Source organism: Vicugna pacos, chromosome 5, assembly GCF_048564905.1.
Source record: "Vicugna pacos chromosome 5, VicPac4, whole genome shotgun sequence".
NCBI classification, from domain to species: Eukaryota; Metazoa; Chordata; class Mammalia; order Artiodactyla; family Camelidae; genus Vicugna; species Vicugna pacos.
The window spans coordinates 46,970,328-46,995,051 of NC_132991.1; the positions used below are offsets into that span (position 1 = coordinate 46,970,328).

The 24,724-nt window shown below is 35.2% G+C and overlaps 1 protein-coding gene and 1 long non-coding RNA gene across 4 annotated transcripts in view; one reads left to right on the plus strand and one right to left on the minus strand.

Annotated features, from left to right (window-relative positions):
* Window positions 1-1,231: 1,231 nt before the first annotated feature.
* Window positions 1,232-23,554, plus strand: LOC140696400 (uncharacterized). Its single transcript, XR_012072684.1, has 3 exons — window positions 1,232-1,356; window positions 11,286-11,335; window positions 23,010-23,554. It is a non-coding gene; the product is annotated as an uncharacterized lncRNA (long non-coding RNA).
* ATF2 (activating transcription factor 2) overlaps window positions 12,394-24,724 on the minus strand; it is a 69,578-nt gene continuing 57,247 nt past the window's right edge. For 2 of the 3 annotated variants that reach the window (XM_031678329.2, XM_015239758.3), the window contains 2 exons: window positions 19,486-19,591; window positions 12,394-14,979 (listed from right to left, as the gene is read on the minus strand). In XM_031678329.2, coding sequence (XP_031534189.1) covers window positions 14,753-14,979; window positions 19,486-19,591 — 333 coding nt within the window. In that variant the 3' untranslated portion in view covers window positions 12,394-14,752. Of the gene's footprint in view, window positions 14,980-19,485; window positions 19,592-24,724 lie in introns of those variants that run through there. The other variant, XR_004190023.2, reaches the window with a different exon arrangement.

The following is a 24,724-nucleotide window of genomic DNA, read 5'->3' on the forward strand; positions in this document are numbered from 1 at the left end:
AAGGATGGTGGAAAAAGTACCAGAGGGGGAAAGGCACAAAGCAACAACAGCAAAAGCCTTACTTCTACTCAGGCCCAGACCTTCCAGGGCCACTAACCTGGAGCCCCTTCCTCACTCTCAGCCCACCCAAGGGAGGAGTAGTTCACGCCAGGTATCTCCATCCAGGCCCGGGAGCGCACCTCCTATTTCCTGGGACGCCTCTCACTCCAGCCTAAAGCCTTGTCTCTGCGGGGGGCTGAGCTGTTCCTGGAAAGACTGACAATGGAAATATTCATCTCATCAATGGAAAACCCAGTCTCCTCACAGAGCCTTCATAGATGCAAATGAATAATTACCCAATAATTACAAGTAGATTTCTCAAATTCTGGGCTGTTTTATCTAATATAAGAGTATGTTTGGAACATCAAAAGCTGATTTGAATTTCGGTTGTGTAACAGCCTAAGTCCAATTCCTTTTCAGTCTCTAAGAATTCAAAATTCTTGGGATCTAGTTTATCCAGGGTTCACTTTGTTATAACATATTTTGGTGATGTTCAGAATAGAAGGCTTGTTTATATGTTATATATATGTGTATATATATTTTTACCATTTTGAATGTTTCTGTCTCATTTAATACTTTAGATCTGAATGTTCCTCAACCCCCAATTTTATTAGTTTGCATTTCCCTAATGTATTTTTTTCGTCTCTTTTTCAGCCTCTCTTTCTTTCTGTTTTATACGTATCTGTTGTACAGAGAATACAATTGGAAGTTGGTTGCTCTTTCACTCAACTTTATTATGTGGTATTGTTGGTTTTCCCTCTCACTCAATTTCACAGTCTCTGCTGAATTAACATTTTTCTGCATTAATGCAGGTGACTCGGTGACTTCAGGGCCTCAGGCCCTTTTAATTTTATTACTCCACCACCTGTACGTTGTGAACCTCATCTGTGGGGTCACCGTGGCTCAGCTCCACGTGGACATCGCAGCCAGGGGAAAGGGAAAAAAAGAAGGGCGTGACCCGGGAGTCGCACACGTGAATTCCATTCACTGGATGAGCCTAAGCACCGCCACGTGCCGCCGCCACGTGCCGCCGCCACGTGCCGCCGCCACGTGCCGCCGCCACGTGCCGCCGCCACGTGCCGCCGCCACGTGCCGCCGCCACGTGCCGCCGCCACGTGCCGCCGCCACGTGCCGCGGGGGCAGCATGGCGGTCTGGGAGACGCCGGCGAGCGGAGAGAGCGCCTGTCTCTCAGATCCGCCTCCTCGCTTCTAAACTCGTTTTTGATGCTGGGGTCGGGACTCTGCAGACTACACTTCTTTGTCAGCAGACTTTGTGGTGCGTTCCAGCAGAAGGACTCCGTCGAGGGAAGCTGGAAGGTAGGAGAGGGGTTGCTGCTTCCTTTTTTGCTGGCTCCCCTTTTCATGTCGCCCCAGGAATTGGTCCCCGTCTCCCAGAACCGAGGTGTGGGTCGCAGCTCTGGGGGACCCTTTCTCAACCTCTAGGCCCTACAGCTTCGGTCTCTTCCTCTTTGTTCCCCCAGGCCTAGGAGTTGGGGCAGTTTCCTGAAGTCATCACCTCTGTTTTCCTTCCCTGGGTGCTTCTGTTTTTTAAGAAAAAATATGTATGTAGCATACATTCTGGATTCCTGGGTGTTCAGAGATGTGTCTTGTAGTGAATGGGTACACACGTCACCTGTGTCATGTGATACAGATTTAAGATAGTTTCATTGGCGAAAAAGAAAACCTTAGAAACAGAAGGAGCGCAGGGCACCAGTGCCCTGAGCTCTCATTGTTTCACCAAAGGGTGGCCTTGGGGCAGCCTAGTGGGCGTGTTGCCTGGACCGGTTTCCGGGAGGGGAGGCTTGCAGTGCTTATGTATTTATAGGGAAGAGGGGAGGAAGTGGGGACACTTGGTGGATGTAATTGTGACGTCTGGAGGCTGAGAAAGAGCCTCCAGGACTCAGCCTTTGGCTGTAAGCTGCTTTCCGCTGGGCTCGCTCAGACCCGCTGAAGGGGCTGCTTTTTCAGCCACTGCAAGAGCTGAGGGCATGAACCTGCAGGGCCACTGGGTGTTTATCTCCTCAGTGACATTTGCACTAACGTATCTGAGATCATGTGGCTGCATGTGCGGTTCTAGGGTCAGAACACCGTGAAAATGACTCTTAGACATTAGCTGGAGTTCCTTGTGTCCTTGAGAACTGTATGAGATCAACTTAAACCCGAATTTTACATCCTGTGCGTTTCCAGAGCCATACCCAAGATTTCTTCAGATGCCGGGAGGATTTGTGTTGCGTAGTGGTTAAGAGAACAGGCTCATGACTTAAACTGCCTGTGTTTAAATTCTGACTCTCTTGCTTGTGTGACTGTGTGACCTTGGTTACTTAGACTTGGATCGCCTTATCTGTAAGACAGGAACATAGCACATCAACTGTGCCGACCAGATCTCTCCAGTTCTCCTCTTCTGGCCCCTTGTGCCTGGGTTAAGCTATGTGACCAGTTCTTGGTCGTGTGTAGCGAAGGTATCTGTGATCTTGGAAACTGCTGATTTAAGACCCTCAAGAGCTCCCTCCCCATCCCCTCCTACTTTGGCGTGGTGATAAGCAATGTTTAAGATGACAAGAATTGTTCAGTTTGCACACACAAATGAAAAGGAATAGAGAGCGCCTTAAAATTTAAGGCCTTAGAGGTATGCCTGCCTTCCTGAGATCTGGGGACAGAGTACAAAGAGAGGTATATATACAGTTGTCTAGATATTTGAAATTTATAAACTGAGGTAACAAAATATTAAAAATCATGTAAAGCTGTTTTTGTAATGACTGAGAGTCAACAAATGTCACAGATGACTAATTACTGCACGTATTTTAGGTGTTCTTCGGTGGGTCAATAATATTTACATGTGTAAGAAAATTGACACAAAATTTATGACATTTGATATAATTTTTATTTTAATATTACTAATTATGTGGATATAATAAGATTTTACATTACTTCTCTTGACAGTAATGATATAAAGGGTTAAAAGTAAAGTAATTATGGGCATTTGACATTACTGGGAAATGATACTTTATTGTGTGAGAGTCTGCCGAATTCACGTTGAGAGAAAAGATTTAACAAGTTAGTCTTTTTCTTTCCTAAGCACTTCCATTCCTCCAGTCCTCCACCCACTCTAAACTAGTGCCCATCTCTGACATCGGCAGTGATAGCCTGCAAGAGTTCATGACTCTCTGATGTAGTTACTTTGTTGTGATGACATATGAAAGAGGTGTGAAGTGTATTCCTGGAGCCTGAATGGTGTAAGTTATGAGAGCAGCTGTTTAGGTCTATGAGTTATGCTGTGCCAGGGCTGAGTATCAGATCGTGAGTGACAGAGGGACTCTCTGAAGAATGGAGCCGAGGGAAGTAGCCCCTCTTGTTGAGGTCTGAGAGGACTAGAGTGGCAGAGTTGGAGAAGCCACCTGCTCTTAAACTCTAAATAAGGAACATTAAGAAAGGGTGTAATTGTTAAAGGCCAATCAATAATAAACCCAGCAACAAAGAACTGAGTCTTCTCACTTATGTCTGGTGGCTCAAACTGCCATGATGAGAGAGAGAGAGAGGTCTGGGAGTGAGACATTAATGTTATAAACTAGACTTAATATCTTTGGAAAGATCTGAAAAGGCTGGGTGTGCCTACTGGCTTATGACACCGACTTGAAGCAAATAGATCATAAGCCAGCTGAGATTTTGAGAAGGTTATATTGCAGAAGAATCCATGAACCTTGGCTAAAAAGATTTTCACAGTTTGAAACAATATCTGGCCTCCAAATTTGGCACAGGCAGGAAGTAGGCTGTGAAATCTTAAGACTCCCAAGGAGGACGTAATCTCCAACACTCACCACGATGTGGCCAAGGAGAATAATGGACATGCAGGAACCTCCAGAAAGGTGATCCAAGGGCAACAAAGGATAGAGGAATCCCACCAACAAGTGGAATGAGGTCTAATCAAGGAAATTCCCCAGCTGCAGAAAAGAGAAGAATCCTCACAGTGCCTGCCCATCTGATTTAGTTACTGCTGCAGACCACTGAATGCTGCGTGTCCTCTGTCAGTCTTTTTCTGGAGGGGGAAGTTTCTGTTGTGGTTGTCCTCTCCTTGACTTGTAATGGCACAGTGGGAGTGTTGGGGGTCTGAGAGAAGGTAACACGTCCATCAGTTTCTGTGGTGCTGGGTCACATGGAGCCACATCCTTATCTGATAGGGCTGTGCCAGTTCAGCCCTGGACTCACCTCTGGACTCTGAACTGGATGCAGTAACTTGCTGGGACTAGAGTTTTTCTTCCTTTGGGAGATGAAAGTATGTTCAGTGTGGGAAGAAGAGTGTGCTCAATATTTGGTGACCAAAGGGGTGGACTGTTGTAGAGATGACCACCTTCTATTGAAAAGTGTGCTCTATCTCCACAGCATAGAGATAATGCTGGAAAGATGTATAGTCAGTTCTTCCGCCAAGGACTGGAGTTTTACTGGAGTCGTGCTTTCCTGGCTCTGGCTTTATGATGGGAGCCCAGTGCAATCTCACTGCCAAGGACATCCAACTTCAAATCCAACTCTCTGCTGTGGGCATCCTCTTGCTTTATGGCTCAGCTATGTATTCAAATATTTTAAATATTATATGTAATATTTTAATGTATTTTTCTGTCCTCATTAGCTGTATCTGTGATCTTGAAGTTCTCCTAAACAATAGCAAACATACTAAAAGAAAATTCCAAACTTCCAAGAAAAAATGTTGAATTAAATCACCGGGAAAGCAGAAGCGTTAATTTGATTTTTCTTTTAAAATATATTTATTTTATCTTATCCTGTGCATCTTTTACAGTTGTAATTGGACTGTAAATTATGATTTTAATGTTTGCATAATATTCATTAGGTTCCGTACAGTATTTTTGTAGTGAATTTCCTAGTGGCTTCTGCTTGCTATTCATCAAGTAGAACATAAATATAATACACTAATTTACAGTTAGATACATCTGACCTTAAGAGCTTAAAGTTAAAATTTTAAATTCCTAGCTGTAACTTTCCTTCTAAATAGAATTTTCCTAATAGACTTTCCATTTGGGAAAATATAATGTTTGTTCTTCTAGTTTCAGAAAGAGGTTCTGCTATATATTAAAGATAAATTGCTTAAGTTGGGTCCATTTTGGTTTCTCTTGAAGGAGTATGATGTGTGATGTATTACTATATCACTATATCAATGTTTTTTCTCTGTCCAAAAGAGTGTTTGTGTTTCACTCAAATGGAAGACATAGAATCTCAGAAGCATATTGAATGTGGGAAAACTGATCAGCAGTGGCATGTCAGGATGTAAAATCACTGGCTACTTGTTTCAAACACTATCCAGCTGAATCTGCTGTTGGTGTAAATATTTGCCTGTATTTAAGATGATGAATAGCCTCAAGAGAAGTAACACACAGGGACTGGGATTTGGTCATGGAGTTTTAAAAGGCAGGTTGTTAATACTGGTAGTGAGCCACTCAAAAAAGTTCAGTGTAATTTCAGTAAAATGATTTTTTCCCTGCTATGCATTTATTGAAGTATAGTCAGTTACAGTATGTCAAGTTCTGGTGTATAGCACAATGTGCTAGTCATATATATATATATTTATTTATTTATTCATTCATTCACTTTCATATTCTTTTAAAATGATGTTTTTATGTAATATTTTTATTTTAAATTATGACACACTTATAGAAAATTAGACATGAGAAGTGAAACTGCTGAGTGTTAGGACGTCACCAGCTTTATAAAGTGTTATAAGGTTGCTCTTCAAAGTCATGGCACCAATATATGCTCCACCAGCAATAGAAATGTTCTTACATCTTCTCCCAGTGGTTGGCCACATCTGATTTATTTTTCCAATCTGATGAAAAATGTTTATATCATTTTGTTTTTATGTACATTTCTCTGATTATTATTGGGTTGAATCTTTTAAAACTTACTGTATTTGTTTGCTGTTTGGGTTTCCTTTTGTTTGTCTATTTTTTTTTGTCCTTGTCTGTTTTTTTCGTTATTATATTTGTTTTTTCATATTAATTTATAGTTTATAGAAGTTATTTAAAGAGGATGTTATTTATACCCCTTTTTTAGTAGTTGCCCCAGAATTTATAGCATTCATATTTATCTAATCACACTATATCTTTAACAAGATCATACTACTTCATATTATGTATAAGAACCTTACAACAGTATTATTTCAGTGTCTCCTTCCATCTTTTATGCTGCTGTGGTCATATATATTTGAATATGCCATAAACTTATAATACATTGTTATTATCTTTATACAGTAAATGATCTTTTAGAGTGATTAGAAATAAGGAAAAAGTCTTTTATATTTACCTTCATTTTAACCATTTCTGGAAATTTTTCTTTTTGTTGATTCAAGTTCCTGTCTGTTACCATATTTCTTCTTCCTTAAGGACTTCCTTTGACATTTCTTGCAGTGAAATTCTGAAGTTAATACATTCTTTCAGTATGTGCTTGTTGAAAAAAGTCTTCGTTTTTCCTTCAACTTTGAAAAATATTTTCATTGAATATAGAAATGGATTCATCAGTTTTTCCTCCAGCAATTTAATGAGACACTAAAGAGACTCGCTTAGGTTCTTGGACAAGAAATATGCTGTGATTCTTGTCATTTTTCTCTGTATGTAATTTTTCAATTCAGTTGCCTTTTTTTGCTCAAGTTGTATGAGTTCCTTATATTTTTTGATATTAACCCCCTATCATATATGTGATTTTCAAATATTTTCTTCCATTCAGTAAGTTGCCTTTTCTTTTTGTTGATGGTTTTCTCTGCTGTGCGGAAGCTTTTTAGTTTGATATAGTCCCACTTGCTTATTTTTGCTTTTGTTGCCTTTGCTTTTGGTATCAAATCCAAAAAAATTGTTGCCAAGACCAATTTCAAGGAGCTTGCCACTTACGTTTACTTTGAAGAGTTTTATGGTTTCAGGTCTTTATGTTCATCGAATAATCCATTTTGAGTTAATTTTTGTGTATGGTATAAGATGGTGGTCCAGTTTCATTCTTTTGCATGTGCCTGTTCAGTTTTCGAACACCGTTTATTGGAGAGACTGTGTTCTCCATTATATGTTCTTGGCTCCATTGTTGTAAATTAATTGATCAAATATGCATTTCTGGCTCTCAATTCTGGTCCATTGTTCTGTCTGTTTTTATGTTTTGATTACTATAACTTTGCAGTATATAGCTGACCCTTGAACAAAGTGGGGTTGAAGGCACTGACCTCTTGTGCAGTTGAAAATCCTCATGTAACTTACAGTTGGCCTTCTGTATCCAAGTTTCCTCCATATCCATGGTTCTGCACCCGTGGATTCAACCAAATACAGATTGTATAGTACCATAGTATTTACTATTGAAGAAAAATCCATGTATAAGTGGACCCATGCAGTTCAAACCCGTGTTGTTCAAGAGTCAACTGTAGTTTGAAATCAGGGAGTATGATGCCTGCTTTGTTCTTCTTTCCCAAGAGGGCTTTGGCTATTTGGGGTCTTTTGTGGTTCCATACAAATTTTAGGATTGCTTATTCTACTTCTGTGAAAAATGCCATTGGAATTTTGATAAGAATTGCAATGAATCTGTAGATTTCTTTGGGTAATACAGACATTTTAACAATATTAATTATTCTAACTCATGAGCATGAAATAGCTTTCCATTTATATGTATCTTCTTCAGTTTCTTTCATAAGTGTCTTTATAGGGTTTCCAGCCTACAGGTCTTTTACCTCCTTGGTTACATTTATTTCAAGGTATTGTTTTCTTTTTGATGTAACTGTAAATGGGACTATTTTCTTAATTTCTCATTCCGATAGTTCATTATTAGTGTATAGAGATGCAACAGATTTTTTTATATTGGTTTTCTATCTTGCAACATTACTGAATTCATTTATTCTAATAACTTTTTGATGGCGTCTTCAGGGTTTTCTATACATGATATTATCTGCAAATAGTGACAGTTTCACATTTTCCTTTACAATTTGGAGACTTTCTTTTTTCTTGTCTAGTTGCTCTGGCTAAGACTTCCAATATTATACTGAATAAAAGTGGCAAGAGTGGGCATCCTTGTTTTGTTCTTAATCTTAAAGGAAAAGCTTTCAGCTTTTCACAGTTGAGTATGATGTTAGCTGTGGGCTTATCATTTATGGCCTTTATTACATCGAAATATGTTCCCTCTATACCCACTTTGTTGACAGTTTTAATCATAAATGGTTGTTGAATTTTGTCAAATAGTTTTTCTGTGTCTATTGAGATGATCATGATTCTTATCTATATTTTGTTAATGTAATGTAACACATTGATTTGCAGGTGTTCAGTCATCCTTACATCCCTAGAATAAATACTACTTGATTGTGATGTATAATCCTTTTAATGTATTACTGATTTCAGTTTGCTAATATTTTGTTGAGGATTTTTGCATCTGTTTATATTAGACTGTAATTTTTTTTCTTGTGGCATCCTTGTCTAGTTTTTGCATCAGGGTAATGCTGACTAGTAAAATGAGTTTGGAAGTATTCCTTCCTCTTCTGTTTCTGGAAGAATTTGAGAAAGATTGGTATTCTTCTTTAAATACTTGGTAGAGTCTACCAGTGAAGCCAACTGGTACTGAATTTTTGTTGTTGGGAGGTTTTTGATTACTGATTCAATCTCCTTTCTAGTAATCAGTCAAGCCAACTGGTACTGAATTTTTGTTGTTGGGAGGTTTTTTGATTACTGATTCAATCTCCTTTCTAGTAATCAGTCTCTTCAGATTTTCTGTTTCCTCATGGTTCAGTATTGGTAGTTTGTATGTTTCTAAGAATATTTCCATTCCTTATAGGCTGTAAAATTTGTTTGCACGTAATTGGTCATAGTAGTCACTTATGATCCTTTGTATTTCTGTAGTATCAGTATTAACATCTCTTTCATTTCTCATTTTGAGTCCTCTCTTTTCTTGGTGAGTCTAGTTACAGGTTTTTCTGTTTTGTTTCTTTTCAAAGAACCAGCTCTTAGTTTCAATGACCTTTTTTTTTTTCAGTCAGTCTCTATTTCATTTATTTCTGCTCTGATCTTTGTTATTTCCTTCCTTGTACTAATTTTGTTCTTCTTTTTCTAGTTCCTTGAGGTATAAATCTTAAGTTGTTTGACTTTCTTTCTTTTTCTTTCTCTTTCTTCCTCTCTTTCTCTCTCTCTCTCTTTTTGATGTAGGCATTTATCACTATGATCTTCCTGCTCAGAACTGCTTCTGCTGCATCTCATAATTTTTGGTATGTTGTATTTCCATTTTATCTTAAGGTATTTTTAAAATTCTCTTTAGATTTCTTCTTTAACTCATTAGTTGTTCAGTAGCATGTTTTATCTCCACATATTTGTGAATTTTGGATGTTACATTTTCTAAAAAATTCTTTTTCTTAGGTTCTTAAACTAGGACTGTAGAGTTGATATTCTACTGTTTTATGTCTCTGTGGAATTTAATCCCCATTCCTTCCTAACATGTTTACTTGTGCTTTTTTGGTTATAATTTTAAAACTTTATTGAAGTATAACACTATATATAGAAAAGCATCTAACCATACATATCCTTTCTTTTAAATTTTTAAATCATTTCTTTCTCAGGAGTTTGTTTCTTCCTCCTTCCCTACCTTCCTTTCCTCAAAACCAAATTTGGGTGTTTGCTCCTCTCTACTGTTCTTTATTAATATTAATTTCCACTTTTATTTTCCTTTTTCTAATCTATTTTTTGCATTTTCTTGTTTTTTTATAACTTAAGATACTTAGCTCATTTTCATCCTTTCTTCTTTTCCTATTTATTTAAATTTATGAAATTCCCTCTGTCTGCATGTTTAACATGCCATGTTTTCAATCTCCTGTCTTTGTCTCACTGCTAAACAACTGTTAAATAATAGGAGTTTTGACTGTCATTTTCCCCTTAGTGTTAATAAATTTACATCCTTTTAAAAATTATTAAAGCAAAAATAATTTTAAAAAGCTCTTTTGGGGGAACAATCTCCTTTTCTGTCTACTTCTGTAGGTAGCAAAACCTATGAAAATTAAGTGACTAAAGTAAACCTAGCTTTATTTGACTTCTTTGATAGTTAAAAATGAAATTCAGAATCAAATACTTTCCCAAATAACTGAGGTAATGCATGATAAAACCATGGCAACTGTTTTGTTAAAAAAAATTCTAGCTCAAGGAATGATGTTTTAAGTGTTAAATCTAATGCAAAATGAGGCAAGGGAAGAACTGAGACCATGACAAGGGTACAAATGACATCCTCTTCTCATAAAGCCATTGGAAAAATTTGCCTGTACATTTGTGGAAAATAGACACAACTCATTGCCCCATGGTGAATAACAGAACCCTGCTAGTTTGAGTGCTCTGACATAATTGATAATTTTGTAATTAACATTTGTTGCCGTAGACTGCGTAATTTCTTTTATTGTAGGTTCCAGTGTCACATGGCCTTTGCTATTATTTCAGAACTAATAAATCCTTTAGTGCTAGAAACATTTTCACTATCATACTTTTTCTATGGAAATAGGTAATTGGCAACTCACCATTTACTCAAATGGAAGGGCTATTTATTTCTCCAGAAAGGTCTTTATTCTACATTTTGTGATTTTTTTCTTACACAGAAGGATCTTAATACTTTGACTCAGTGAACACCCAAGTCTCAATTTGTATAGTTCAGAAAGACCTACTACACTTAAAAAAATATATATGAGAATTACAGAAATTTATTTGTAGTTATTAAAAAGTTTAGACATGATTTTTCATGATTACATCAGACACAAAATGGTATTTTAATTGCTTTAAAAGTACCTATGGTCAAGATAATCTAGAAATGTCAGATTAAAAATTTCTAAATGTCTTTCTTTTAGAATGAATGGCTATGATAACTGTTCTCTAGGTATTTTTTTGTGTGTGTCTGTATGTGTATATTTTTATAAGATGAAGGCCTAGCAGTAAATAGGATTCTTCCATAATTATATTCTCACAAATAAATTACTAGTGTCAAGCATCAAATTCTATGGTTTCAGGGATGGAGAATTAGCAAAACTACACTTAACAGTAAGTACATGCTAGAAACAAGAGATTATCTTTTCTGTCCTCTGAAATAAGTCAAAGCAAATGAATGTGATATTTTAATAGATCATTCATCAAACTTTGTGACATAGTTTGTCTTCATGAAATCTTTTACCTACTATTACATAATTTAGATTAAGCACATTTGTTGGAATGTGTACCTTAAAATAAAAAATAGCCATGTGACTCTTTGCATCTCTTCAGATTGGTTCAATCTGAGAAGACTGAAACTCCTGTGCTCTCCAGCAAAACTGGTAGGTCTGTTTCTTCACTTAGCACTATCCCTTCTAACATCTTAAGACGATGTACTTAATTTACTGTGTTGTTTCCCAACATCCCCCTCTCCTTTCTCAGAATGTTAAGCCTTACAAAGGCAGAGGTTTTTGTGTTTTGGCTATTGGTGTAATTAATCCAAGTGCCTAGAACAATGACTGACACCTAGTTGCACTTAAACATTCACTGAATAAAACAAGGTGGTAGGAGATGAGGTCAGAGATATAACGGGATGTGGATGGGGGAACAGAGCATCTTGTAGGCCACTGTAAGGACTCCAGCTCTGAATGCAATGAGGAGCCGCTCTAGAATTTGGAGCAGGGGAGTGCTGTAACCTGATGTATATTTGAAAAGCTTCACTGTAGCTGCTGTGCTGAGGATGGGCTGTATAGGCAGGGTGGAAGAGAGGAGAGGATTATAAAGTAAATACAGTAGTAACCTGGGTGGGGAATGATGAGGGTGCAGATCAGGGTGATAACACTGGAAATGGTGAGAAGAGGTTGAATTCTGTATTTGGAAGGTAAAGCAAATACCATTTCTTGATGGGTTGGATGCGGGCTATGAGAAGAGAGAGGAATCAAGGATGAGAACACGGTTGTTCTGGCTTAAGCAACTGGGAGGATGGAGTTGCCATCAATTGATTTATGAAACATTATGGGAGGAGTGTGTTTGAAGGCAGGGTGAGGGAAGATTAGAGTTCAGTGTTGGAGATATTCTGAGATGTTTTGTCAGGCAGTCACCAAGAGACATCAATGGCTGGTGAATCTGTGTGTGGCTCTGCATGTGGCTAAGGGAAGGCTCAGTGCTGGAGACATAAAGGTTCATGGTGTATGAATGGGGCTTAAAGTGAAGGCAGGGAAGAGGAAAGAGACCTGAGCACCCTGCAGCTGAAAGATCTTTGAGAAGGAATAAATTTTACCACAGAAATAGAAAGAATATCAGGTTCTTCTCAGGTAATAAACACTCTGAAGGAGAACAGCATCATTATCAGGTGATGTTACTTTATGAAAGATAGGTAAGAACAAGCAAATTATAAACATAATTTAAAGATAGAATTTATTCTCTGATGGTTTACTCATGCAAACTGCACATAAAAGAAAATAGTACAGTTTGTGTAACATTGCAAATATAAGGACTCGAAATGCTAGGTACAGAAGTAGTGTGACACCCTGAAAGTCAAAATGGAATTTGTGTTTTTACAACTAATAATGATTTTTATTTGTTGAGTACAGACTGATTTACAATGAAAGTTTTGCTAACCTTGGTAATAAGCTCATTAACCGTTTACATGACTTCTTACATCTATTTAGTTTTATTTTACAGTTGCAAGAATTCCTGTTACCAAAGAACTTTAACTTGCATAAATAATAAAATGAAAGAAAAATGCACTGAAGGACTTAGGAGAGTGAAAAATTGAGGCTTTATCTAACCCATCCAAGCTAGAATAAAAATAACCTTCTTGCAGAATTCATATTTTGTGCCTTTGAGATCAACTCCTTAGCATTAACTATGGCAAAATCATGATTAGAAATTGATTACCTGAAAATTATAAAATCAGTTAAAAATAAAAAAATTTTAGAAGTAGAATTATCAACTAAAAATGCTCTCATTTTTAATAAGCCAAACAATTAAATTCCTATTATCTTCATATTTGAAAGTCCTGAAATGTCACTTGTATAATCTGAATGTTTCCCAGTTTGGAACTTAGGCAGGTGGGATATTTCCTTGAATTATCAAGGATATTCCATACAGGTTTTTACATGTCAGTCTCATTAGGCGATGGCTCTGAGACTTTAGCAAATAGTGTAGTAGGGATGCAGAACAAACTACACAACTTACTATAAATGCATTACAGATATTTACACAATGGAATCCTGTTTGAACGCCAGAAGTTGCTACTGGGGAGGACTCATAACTATTTTACAGAGTTTTCTTACACACGTCTACTACTTTTTTATTTTTAACAGTTTCATCTATTTTAAAATATTGTACTGTATTTTGAACATAACTGCAGAATAAAAATAGATAATGGCACATTAGAAAACTCAGTATCCCACAGATGATTGGATAATGAGAAAAGTGTACCTACAATCATCTCATCAGAAACAAACTACATCATGGAATGTTAGTTATCCAAGCCTGCACAGTAATGACATTTTTAAATTGCAATCATCTATTGGCCAGCATCACACTGAAGGCATCGTTAAACATTCAAGCAAAGATTGCTGGCATAAACTATTGAAAGACATACACACACACACACACACACACACACACACACTCACTCACTTACTCACTCTCTCTCTCTCACCCTCTCTCTCACTCACTCTTGTTTCCCATGTTATAATTACATTATTCTAAAGATAGATACTGATTTTTTCCCACAAGAAACGTTATCAAAATTTGCTACTAAAAGATGACAGTGCTTTCACAAGAATAAGTACAAGTTAGCTTGCAAGTACAAGACAATGGGGGTAAACAGTCTTAAATTTTCTAAGTAATAATTTTTAGGCTTTTCTGGCAACCATACCTTGATTATGCATAAACGTCTCAGTTTGAAACCTGAAAGCTGCAAAAAAAAAAAGACCAACCCAAAAACTTAATTTCAAAAAATTATTAGATATCTGATAACCCTGTATCATACATTATATAATTTCATATTTTGATAGCCTCAAAACAAAGGGTTTAAAAATACTGAATTTAAGACTTGAAAAATAGTCATTTTTGAAATGATAAAGGATTCCACAATTCATGCCTACTTAAAATGTTAAAAAGAAAATGCACTATTATTGATCTTCATTTAGTTTAAGAGTGTGCATAAAAGCACTGTATGTCTTTTACCATGTTTCACTCACTTGTTCTTCCTTTTGCATAATGTGCAAAATAAAAGGCAAAAAGATTAAAAGCAAATTTCTATCTTTCTCTTGCTAGTGCTTTATGACCTTGTTACCATTACAAAGTCAATCGGGACTAAGCAGAACTTTGGTATAAATGATGTAACAACACTACCATCACAACTGAGGGTTCAGAGGTGGTCAAAAGAAATGGAAGTGGGAAGAGAGATTCAGTAACACCCCCATTTATTAAAACACCACCAAATTAAAAGTGAAATAAACCACAATGAATTATAATACAATTTATACATTGAGCACAGAAAAATTAATAAACCTAACAATATTTATAAAAAAAAGAAAAATCAGTCTTTTTCCAGAGACTAAAAACTATTGTTCAGTCTGATCATTAACTGCTGCTACACCAACTTTAGAGCCAAATTTAATTTCAAGTAAAAAAAAAAAATTTACAACCACAGATTTCGCATAAATGGAAACTGGTCTTTCTTTGATTTCCCTTTGAAGTCACTAATGAGTATCTAAAACTGCTGCACTGCAGGTTTTTAATCAACTTCCTGAGGGCTGTGACTGGGAGGAAGGAGCCATAACAATCTGCGAAAGCGCAGGCTCTGTACTCTGGTCCGCCATCTGGGTGAGGACTGAGGTGGCTACAGCTTCTGCCTTGGAAGTTGAACTGACTCCATTGGATGTGCTGACAGAGCTGTGCTGGATAGCTTCAGTATGTGGACTGCTTGGCACTGACAGGTCTTCTGAACTATCATCTTTATCAGCAGCTGAGTGGAAAAAGGAAAATTACTCAGTTTCCTAAAATAGCTGTAAGGTTGAGTCAAAACACAGAATAAAAAGTTAGAAGGCATTTTACAAAATCAGATATTTAGAGAAGTTGGAACTGAGTAACTGAAAGGTTGCACCAAGTAGGTAGCTTTGCCTGCAACAGGCTGAATGAGGGCACAACAGGCGCATGGGAAACACCTCAGTGCCCAGTGCCACATAAAACAGAGCTGAAGAATTATTTGCTAAATAGTGTTGAAGAAAATTGGGTAGGAATTTGGCAGACAGGTCTCCTATAGATACAAACACTTATCCAGCAACACAGTCTGTTTGCCTACATGCGATTCTTATTAAAAGATAAAAAAAAGGTATAACCATATGCATAAACAAAATGAATTCTTATACACAAATTATATCTTCAAATAATTCCCTCTGCAGAATATTCTGGCTGACTTTCCATCTACTGCAGCAATGGATGATTACAACACCTGATTCTAATGATGCATACACATGAGAATAAGCAATATTTAGACTCTAAATGCCACCAGCTGTTATAGCTGCATGAATTAATTGAGATTCAAATAAAAATCCATATAAAACTCTAGATACGGTAATTGAGAAGATATTCAGGAAAGGGCGTTCTAAATATTTATGAAAATAAATCTACCAATTTTTAGGCCTGAACAACAAATCTTCTACATGTTTCTTATTTTAACAGAAGAGAAAATCCAGTAATTTCATTTAGTGAAACATTTGATATGCACAACACACACATAGTCACAGTGTATGCAGGTTGAGCACAAGGACAGCATGAACACCTGTGAACCCAGCCCCCAGTAAAGAGAACACTGCCAATATCACGGATGCTTCCTGGAGGCTCCTCTCCTCACCAAAGGTAATCACCATTCTGATACATATTTCTTCTACTGTTCCCTTGTTTTTCTTTGAAGTTTTACCAAAAGGTATGTATCCCTAAACAGTATCATTTAGCTTTCTTTACTTTTGAAAATTCTAAAAATAGTATCATACTGGATGTATTCTTCTGAGCCTTACATTTTGCACTTGGCATTAAAATAATTTTTATTTAGTGTTTAGAAGTGACAATAAGCAGGCTCTCTATCAAATATGAGAATGCATACTGGCCTGCCTACTGATGGCCAGGTGCTCATTCTGAAAGGCAATTATTAAAAGACTATGGACCCTATGAAGCAGGACTTACCCTATGATTTATAATGTAAAAGACAGAAGGGGAGGAACCTGACAAGCACAGCTTTAGTTCAAATACAATTCTTCATTTTGAGGGTTTTCTAAAATATAGTAGCCCTTAAGGAATTTTGACACATTTGCCTCAAATGCATGCATTTTTGGAAAGCAGGTTTCAAAATACATCAATGAGAATCTCATCCTCTCTATAAATCTGCTTTAAATGCAAAACTACACCACTGGATAAAAATGTGATCTCAAGATACAATAAAAAAAATCACAATCAGTAATCTTTTATAAAATATATAAAGCAGAAAGGATACTTTTCTGATCAAGCAATAATGAATGTTATAAAATATTTACAATTTAGTTAAACAGCCAATACAATTGTTACATGTTCAAAGAAAACACTAGAGAATGACAGTTTAAAAGGAGAGAATAGTAAAAAGCCCTCTATTTCACCATTATTCAACAGGACAACAAACTGACCTTTCTCTCAATGTTAAGTTCTAGGGAATAGACTAGCTTTCAAAAATAGAGGCTGATACGTGATGAATGGTGTAAGGAAATGTAAATATAGAGTGGAGGCAATGACTCAAAGTGAAACAGTAAGTTGTAAGGGACAAATACTTTTATCTCAGGCTTTCAAAATTAGGTAAAGCAGATCTTCAGGCTGTATGAAGAATCAGGTACTCACTTATAAATTACAGAATTATAAATTTGTGTATAAATACTTTTATAATGTGATACAGCTGCACCTATGTCCAGTTCTAGATGGTTAAGGGGAGAAAAATTACTAGTATAATCACAAGCACTAGAAAGATGCAAGAGATCTTACTGCACTCAGTATCATTTTCAGCCCTACTTAAGCTAAAAGAAACCTGTTTCAAAGCTGTTTGAAAATTTATTCCCTTTGAGGTTCTCTACCAATGTTTTTATATATATATATATATATATATATATATAAAATTAGTTAATGAAAATATAAGCTTGCAATTAAATTTAGGGCCCAAGAAGCCTTCCTTCCCACTTACGATTACAGAAACAACTATAATGCACCATTAATTACGCCCAGAGATCTAGAGAATACAAATTCATGGCAATAAGATTACTCTTGTGTTTTATTCTTCATGGAACCCAAATAGTAAGAATGTTTCCATATTTTCATTCACGTTTTATACAGTGTGACTTTTAAGGTCAACAACTGTCATGGTTTTCCCATGACTGAGAAGTTTCCTAGGATGTGGGACTTCTAGTGTTAAAACAGACACCTTATGACTGTGACTTTATACTGTCACTTTTACCTGAAAGATTTTATAATATTCCTTAATTTCTACTAAATCTTAATTTTCTATCACAATGTTCTGAAAGAATTAACTAGTATTACAGCTCATCACCATTAGCAATTGCTGTGTGGTACAATATGAGTAGTGTTAGGTATTTGTGAATTTCTCCACATTTTCTCTAATATTTAAATATTAACTTTATCTCTATATTTACCTTAACTATTAAACAACAGAGAAGTCAGATTTTTTTCCCCAAAGGTTTCAAAATTGAAAACAAGTTACTTAGAAATTTCTACAAAATCACATTATCTCCCAGGAGCTGAAGAGAACTAATTTTATGCAAGAACTATACTTACCTCAATTTGATTATCTAGATAACTAGACAGGGAAAAAAGGTGGAAAAATTTCAGAAACCTCAAACTTCATTTATTGGATCTTCACAACCTAGTATAATGTCACTAAAAATTTTAGTTACCTAGATTTTTCAGTCAGTTTGAGGATACAGTATATAAATCCATACATCAATACACTTAAAAATAGTCTTTATTACTTAAAATAAAAAAAATTGGCTTGCATTGCTGGGCATATATTACCTGAATAACAGAGATATAAAACTGTTCGGGCTATCCAATAAATTAACTAAGATTAAAAAATTGAAGATAACTTTGAATTGAATGCAACTTAAGAGTTAATTTTCCTTCTTATTTTATAGTCACTTGCATATTTCTTTTTGAACTATCAAAATTCAAGAGAGCTCTCTTGTTAAAATCATGTATGCATAATGCTGAACTCAGTAGCTTCTAAAGGAAATTATGTTGTTAAATCAGATGGGAGCCATAATGGCCTCATCCCTGCAGCAATCATTGTTAATACAAACCCTAAACATATTTCTATATGGTTCCAATTTACTCCACAATGTGTTTCACCATTCTGTCAAAATGACTAGACATCAAAGGACTGAGATTTATTTGCTCAAAACTGACAAAAATCAATGTTCTAAATATATATGGCAATAGAGAGTTGCTAAATCTACTGAATCTTTTAAATTAAAAAATATTGCCCATTCTGATGAAACTGCTTACAATGACTACAAGTAAAGATGGTGGCCATTAAGTTTTATCGTGAGCACCTGAGGAACTGTTTGCATCCAATACAAAATGTTTCTTTCTTTTGAATTACTGACACTGGCAAATTAAAATGAAGTGGATACATATGGTTGAAACAATCTTCACATTTACAAATATCCTGAAATATCACTAAATCATAAAAATGAAAGCTGTGGGTTATATATTATGAATGTTGCCTAATGCATTCCCAGCTCTGTTATTTGTTACAAATTTGTGTATGATGGACAAAATTGGCCATTTATTCAAAAGTAACAGCTGGTTCCAATAGCGTGCATCTTATCAAAAAAGGACATTACAAGAAGGAAAAAACACTATTAACCTCTAAAATGCTGAAAACAGAAGAATTTCATCTTGGGGGGAAATATTTAACAGGAAACTTACAAGCAGATAATTTAAATACTGTTCTCTTTTAGTATTTTTATGAGTAACTAGAAGATTCAACATAAAGATTCAGAACAATAAAATTGCACAATGCTGATATCTAAGAAAGAACAATAGGATCTGATATGGTAACAACAGGATCTGCTACATATTGTCAAGTGAAGGTGGAGGCTGGAAAAGAAGTAGTGTTTTCACTCTGTCAATCTAAGAAAAGTGTTAATCTGCAAAGATAAAATATCATCAGTACTTATACTGATGTAATATTTATAATATTTTAAATGATTAATCCATTTTGTTGATCTATAGTAATCTCTAGAAAAAAACTAGAAAAATTCAAAAACTCCAGATTCTAAGAAGTATATCCCCCATTCCATAATAACCTTGCAGAAGCTGTGATATTTAATATTAAATATTAGAATTGCAGTTTCCAATTTTTTAATGGTAGCTTGGTTCACTCTGGCAGTATTTCACTGATGCAGCCTAAGGCTATAGGTAATGGAACATTACTCACTATGATAGCCAGATTTCTTCTGCATGGCGGTTACAGGGCAATCTTTATGAGCCAGAAGAAGCTGTTTCAGCTGTGCCACTTCATTTCTCAGCAGGGTGACTTCACTCTGGAGAAGAAACAACTTTTGTACCTTACCAGCATCAGACTAAACATTTTTTACTGTTTAAAACAAGTGACAATTATGATATGAAAATTGGACATCTTAAAAAAAATACCATGGAATAAACATAGTATGCTGCTTAAATGTGTTTAATCAGCACATATCAGCTTTTATATTTTAGTATTTGTATAAAACCTGCAACTTTCATAAAATTTAAATAATACCACAACTGGATAGCATTTCCCAAAGTTTTTTACATTATCATTTGCCTTGGGACTGTTTACATACTACAGGTTAACCTATCAGAGCTATTTTTATTTTACATATATTACATGCTCCTCTGATTATTTGAAAACTCAGAAGTATCAAGGGAGTCAGGATAAAATTTCACTGACTCTATTCATTTGGAAATAAAAAAATTTATCCTGGAAACTAAACTAAGCAGTTTTCTAGAAGCTAGGGAAAGCCCCATAGGGGAAAACACAATAACCAAAGAGTCATGGATACCTATACTGCATTGCGGGGCACTGTGCTGGACACAGAGCCAGTGTCTACATGGCTGAGCTGCCTTTGACCTAGGCCATTTGTACCCATCTAAATTTAAATCTGAAATCAATGGTGATTTGTCCTACCCCTTATTACAGAATGAGCAGTTCAGCCTTTGCTTTGGATGCGTTAATCTGGTAGATTCTACATGAAAGTTCCAAATTGAGAGAGTCCAATTAATTCCCTTGGGTCACCCCAAAATATTAACACATAAATTAGTGATAACTACCAAATACTCAAGAGTTAGAAATACTATGAATTTAATAAATTATTAACATTAAAAAATCTTAACTTACAAACACCTCTACTTATTTGAACTTACAGTAACTTTATTCAGATTTCATCCATGAACCCAAAATTAAATGAAGAAAAACAGCAAACAGGTGTACATAAAAGTGCAGGCACTTCTTTTTCTATCCCTAAATCTCTTAACTAGAAAACTGGATATAAAATAATATAGACTCATTAGGCCTCCTTAAGTGATCAATGACAGAAAAATACAAATCAAAAGAATAAAAGTTAAGCAATCTAAAGGCAAGTCTGTTGAGTCAAATAGTTCCTCACACCCCAACAACAAACTAACAATGTATTAAAGCACAGAACAGAAACTGATGCTCACAATAACTCTGAACCATTAATAAAAAGTAAATATTTAAAATATTGTATTTGAGACAAGAATGGGTGTATAGTGATTAAAGTACAAAAGGGAAAAGTCAGAAGTTTTGCTTTAAAAAATAACCTATTATTTAGAAAACTAATTTCTACGGAATACTGAAGTCATTAGTGTCAATACTGCTAATTACAGCTCTTTATTAATGGCACTATTTATGAGAAACCATATTATGAATAATCGAATATATATTATCCAAAAAAGTTTCTTTTTCCTGCTGTGTCAGCTTGATTTTGAGACTCATGTCTACAAGTTTCTCTCAATTTCTGTAATATGAAATAGGGCTAGATGTGTATTTTTAGTGAGAAATACATAATTTATCATCTGTTACCTGTGACCACCCTTTGCATTAGGTTTGAATCTGTTAAATAAGCAAAACAATCATTTTGACCTATAAAAAAAGAAATTTCATAATAATTAAATATATACTGCTGTCTCCATTTAGAACGCCTTGCTAATTATTCCACTTATCTTTAAAGAGTCGACTCAGTACAATATGGTATAAATATGCATAGGAAAAGAAGTTAGTCCACTTCTGTGCTCCCACAGCCATATATACATATATGTATGTGTGTATTTAGGTAGTACTTATCACACTAGATTGTAATTTTTGGTTTACTTGTTTGCCACCTCTTCCAGATTGGGAATTTTTCAAGGGCAGGGATTATCTTGCTCTTGTATCCCAAAAGCATAGCCCATAGTCTGGCATAGACTGAATACATAGAATTACCATGGTCTTCTCTAAAATCTATTTCCAGGAGGTAAAAAATACCAAAGGTGAAATGAAATAGCTTAAATAATATAAAAATGGTCCAGGGTCCTAATTTCATTATTTACTGTCAACAATTTCACCAACATAGCCCCACCATTAATTTTCTCAGTCAGAAAATAAAAACTGGCATATTTTATAGCATTATCTCAATTATAGAATTTTAAAAATCAGATGCCTTCTCTCCTAAATACTCTATATAGACATTCATCATAAACCATTTTACTATAAAACAAAATGCTGTGTTAGATAAATTCCTGAGCAGTTATGAGCCGAACTGATACAAAACAGCTGATTTAAATAATTCTGAGGATTAACCATTAAAACAATATTCCTTTGCACTCAATTAAATATATATGTATATTCAAAATCTCTTTAAATAGACAGGTTTGAAACTAATAAATGGAATATCAATTTCTGTATTTCAAACTTAACAATTGGTAATATTATGGTTGTTCATCTAATTAGACTACCTGGTCCATTAATAAGTGAACAAATGAAAAGATGCCACTAGCTAACAATGGGTAATGAACATTAAGGACTGAAGAGGTAAGGTATTTGACTCCTGTTACAACTTATATTAGTGTTAACTGAATTTAACTGGAGTCACACTTAACAAACAACTGAAAAAAGAACTGGAGTAGAAGAGGAAATTAAAAACTTTTTAACATTTTAATATAATTTATATATACCTAAGTGAAATACTGCACAAGTACACTGTTCTTTATCAAAAATTCAAATAGTTGAATTTTTCCCGCTATGCCTTCTAAATGACAGAAATGGTTAGGAAAAAACCCCAACAAATTCAAGGTGTATGCTCAATAGAAATTTAGTCCAATCTTTTATAACATCGTGATCTAAAATGTTTTACAATGATAAGAGATTTTCCTAATGATGATCCTGAAGCTCAAAAGTGATTTTTGATTGAAAGTTTAAATTAGTAGTTTGTATTACTGTATCCTAATATTCAATTTCTTTAAAAATTCATATCAGCACTAGACTGAAAGCAGCAAATGGGACATCGTTGCTAGCAAAGAATTGGGATTGTGAGAAATACTGCAAAGCAAACAAGTTGGGAGTGCTGATTAGGAATGAGAGAGGGCTGAACCTTGAAGGAAGTGGATTTAGCTGAGCTGTAGAGTCCTAAGTGTGAGCATGTGCTGGTGGTCAACATCAGGTCAAGGAGAGGCTGAAAATAGGAGGCTCATCCAGGGATATAACCTTTACATTAGGCAGAATCAGACAGAAGAGGCTAAAGCCTGGCCAGCGTTTTTTAAGTCATTTATGATAAATGTAGTAAAATTCAACAAATTAATCTAGATATTCAAAATTATAGTCTCATACCCATATGTATAAAGGACTTAAACATAGAGCTAGACAACATTTAGATAAAGTAGTTGTGTAAATCATGAATTTAATTCTGAAATTTTTTGACACAGAAAGACTGGAAACAGAATCAGAGAGAACTGCCTACATACGTATAATGAGAAGACTCCTGAAGATCCTATGGAGAGACCTCAGGGTGGAAAAAAAAGAAAGCCGAAACACACACACACACACATATCTGTATTTACATAAATATATAAAACCAGTTTGCTTAATTAAGGCAAAGTGAATCTGAAGGGGATAAATGTTAAGTCATAAATAGATTTAATATTAAATGAGTAAGAAATATTTATACCTCTTATATCTATTTGGCTTATTTCAGACTGGATTTTAATTGGATTCAGCCTCCAAAGCCCTCTGGTCTGTTTGTTATTAGTATATTTGTAGAATATGTTAATTATCTTCCTGGGTCATTCTGAAGATGAAGTTAAATAATTTGAGACTTTATGAAAACATTTTGAAAACACAGAAGTCCCATTCAGATGTGAGCAATTATTGATTTTTTTTTTGTCAAAGTAAAATGTATTTGGTAGGATAAAGCAGATGCTGAAGAAAATTATTATTATTATGGTCTAAAATAAAATGTCAATTATTTTGGCATTGTCTGTATCATTGCTCTACTCTATTTGTAGTTACTCAAAGGTTAATTACATACTGGTGAAAAAATAATATATTATTTTTACAGTTTGTCTGAAGCAGATCAGACTGATGAAATATTAACAGGATAGCCAACTGATTAATCAATCAAAACTTTTCACTGATATTTGGCTACAGACTGATGACCGGGATTCCATGAATTACTGATCTTAGAGTTTCTAGTTCAGCCACTACCCACCAAATTAAAGAAATAATATTGGATAGTTTCTTCTTTAGGAAATTTCTCATTGCTAAAGATAGTTTTCATTTTTAGTCTTGGTCACAAGAATCAGCAGTTAAGTATCTTAACTTCCCACCACAAGTTCCAAGTGCTGTCATGGATGCAGAACCTTACACTTCAGAACAAAATAGCTCTTTAATTTTTATCTATAACAACAGAAAAAAAGATGACAGGGTTTTTAGTATTTTGGAAATACTCTGCAAAATGAATGGGAATGACTCTTCTCCTATTCTCATACTTTAATTAACTACTTCACGTCTGTCTTCTCTGTCAGACCACAAATTCTGTAAGTGCAAGGACAATGTCTTTTTTCACTGTGTCTAATAACATGCACTGCACACAATAGATGCTTAATGACAGAATGAATAATAAACAACTAGCATTTGCATAGTGTAGTTACAACACACTTTTCTATACCCTCTCTCATGTGATCTTCAAAATAGCACTTATTCTATGAGTTGACAGATGGGGAAGTAAAGGCTTGGGAAGATTTTTAGTAAAGGCTAGTAAAAAGAAGTACTCAGAATAAAATGCATGAGGTATAGCTGTCATCACTATTACCCTTTTCCCCCTCTAGAATATAGTTAAAAACTCAGGAGAAAAGGAAGACAGTTACAGAATATCTTTTTCTGGAATTAAACAAACAGGTATTGTACAGCATCTCCCAATTGCCGTCATTCCTTTCTATTTTAAGTGATAAATACTCAAATAAAATATTGTTTAGGTACCAGGAATAAAAGATTTGAACCCTATTCCCTTTAAGTCAATGGACCAATAAACAAAACCTTTTCCATATCATTAACTTATGAGTGAAAACTCCTCACGTATCCTGCTAAGAGTGCTTCTATTAATTTATTAAACTTCCACTCCACACTCATTTTGCAGTTCCTA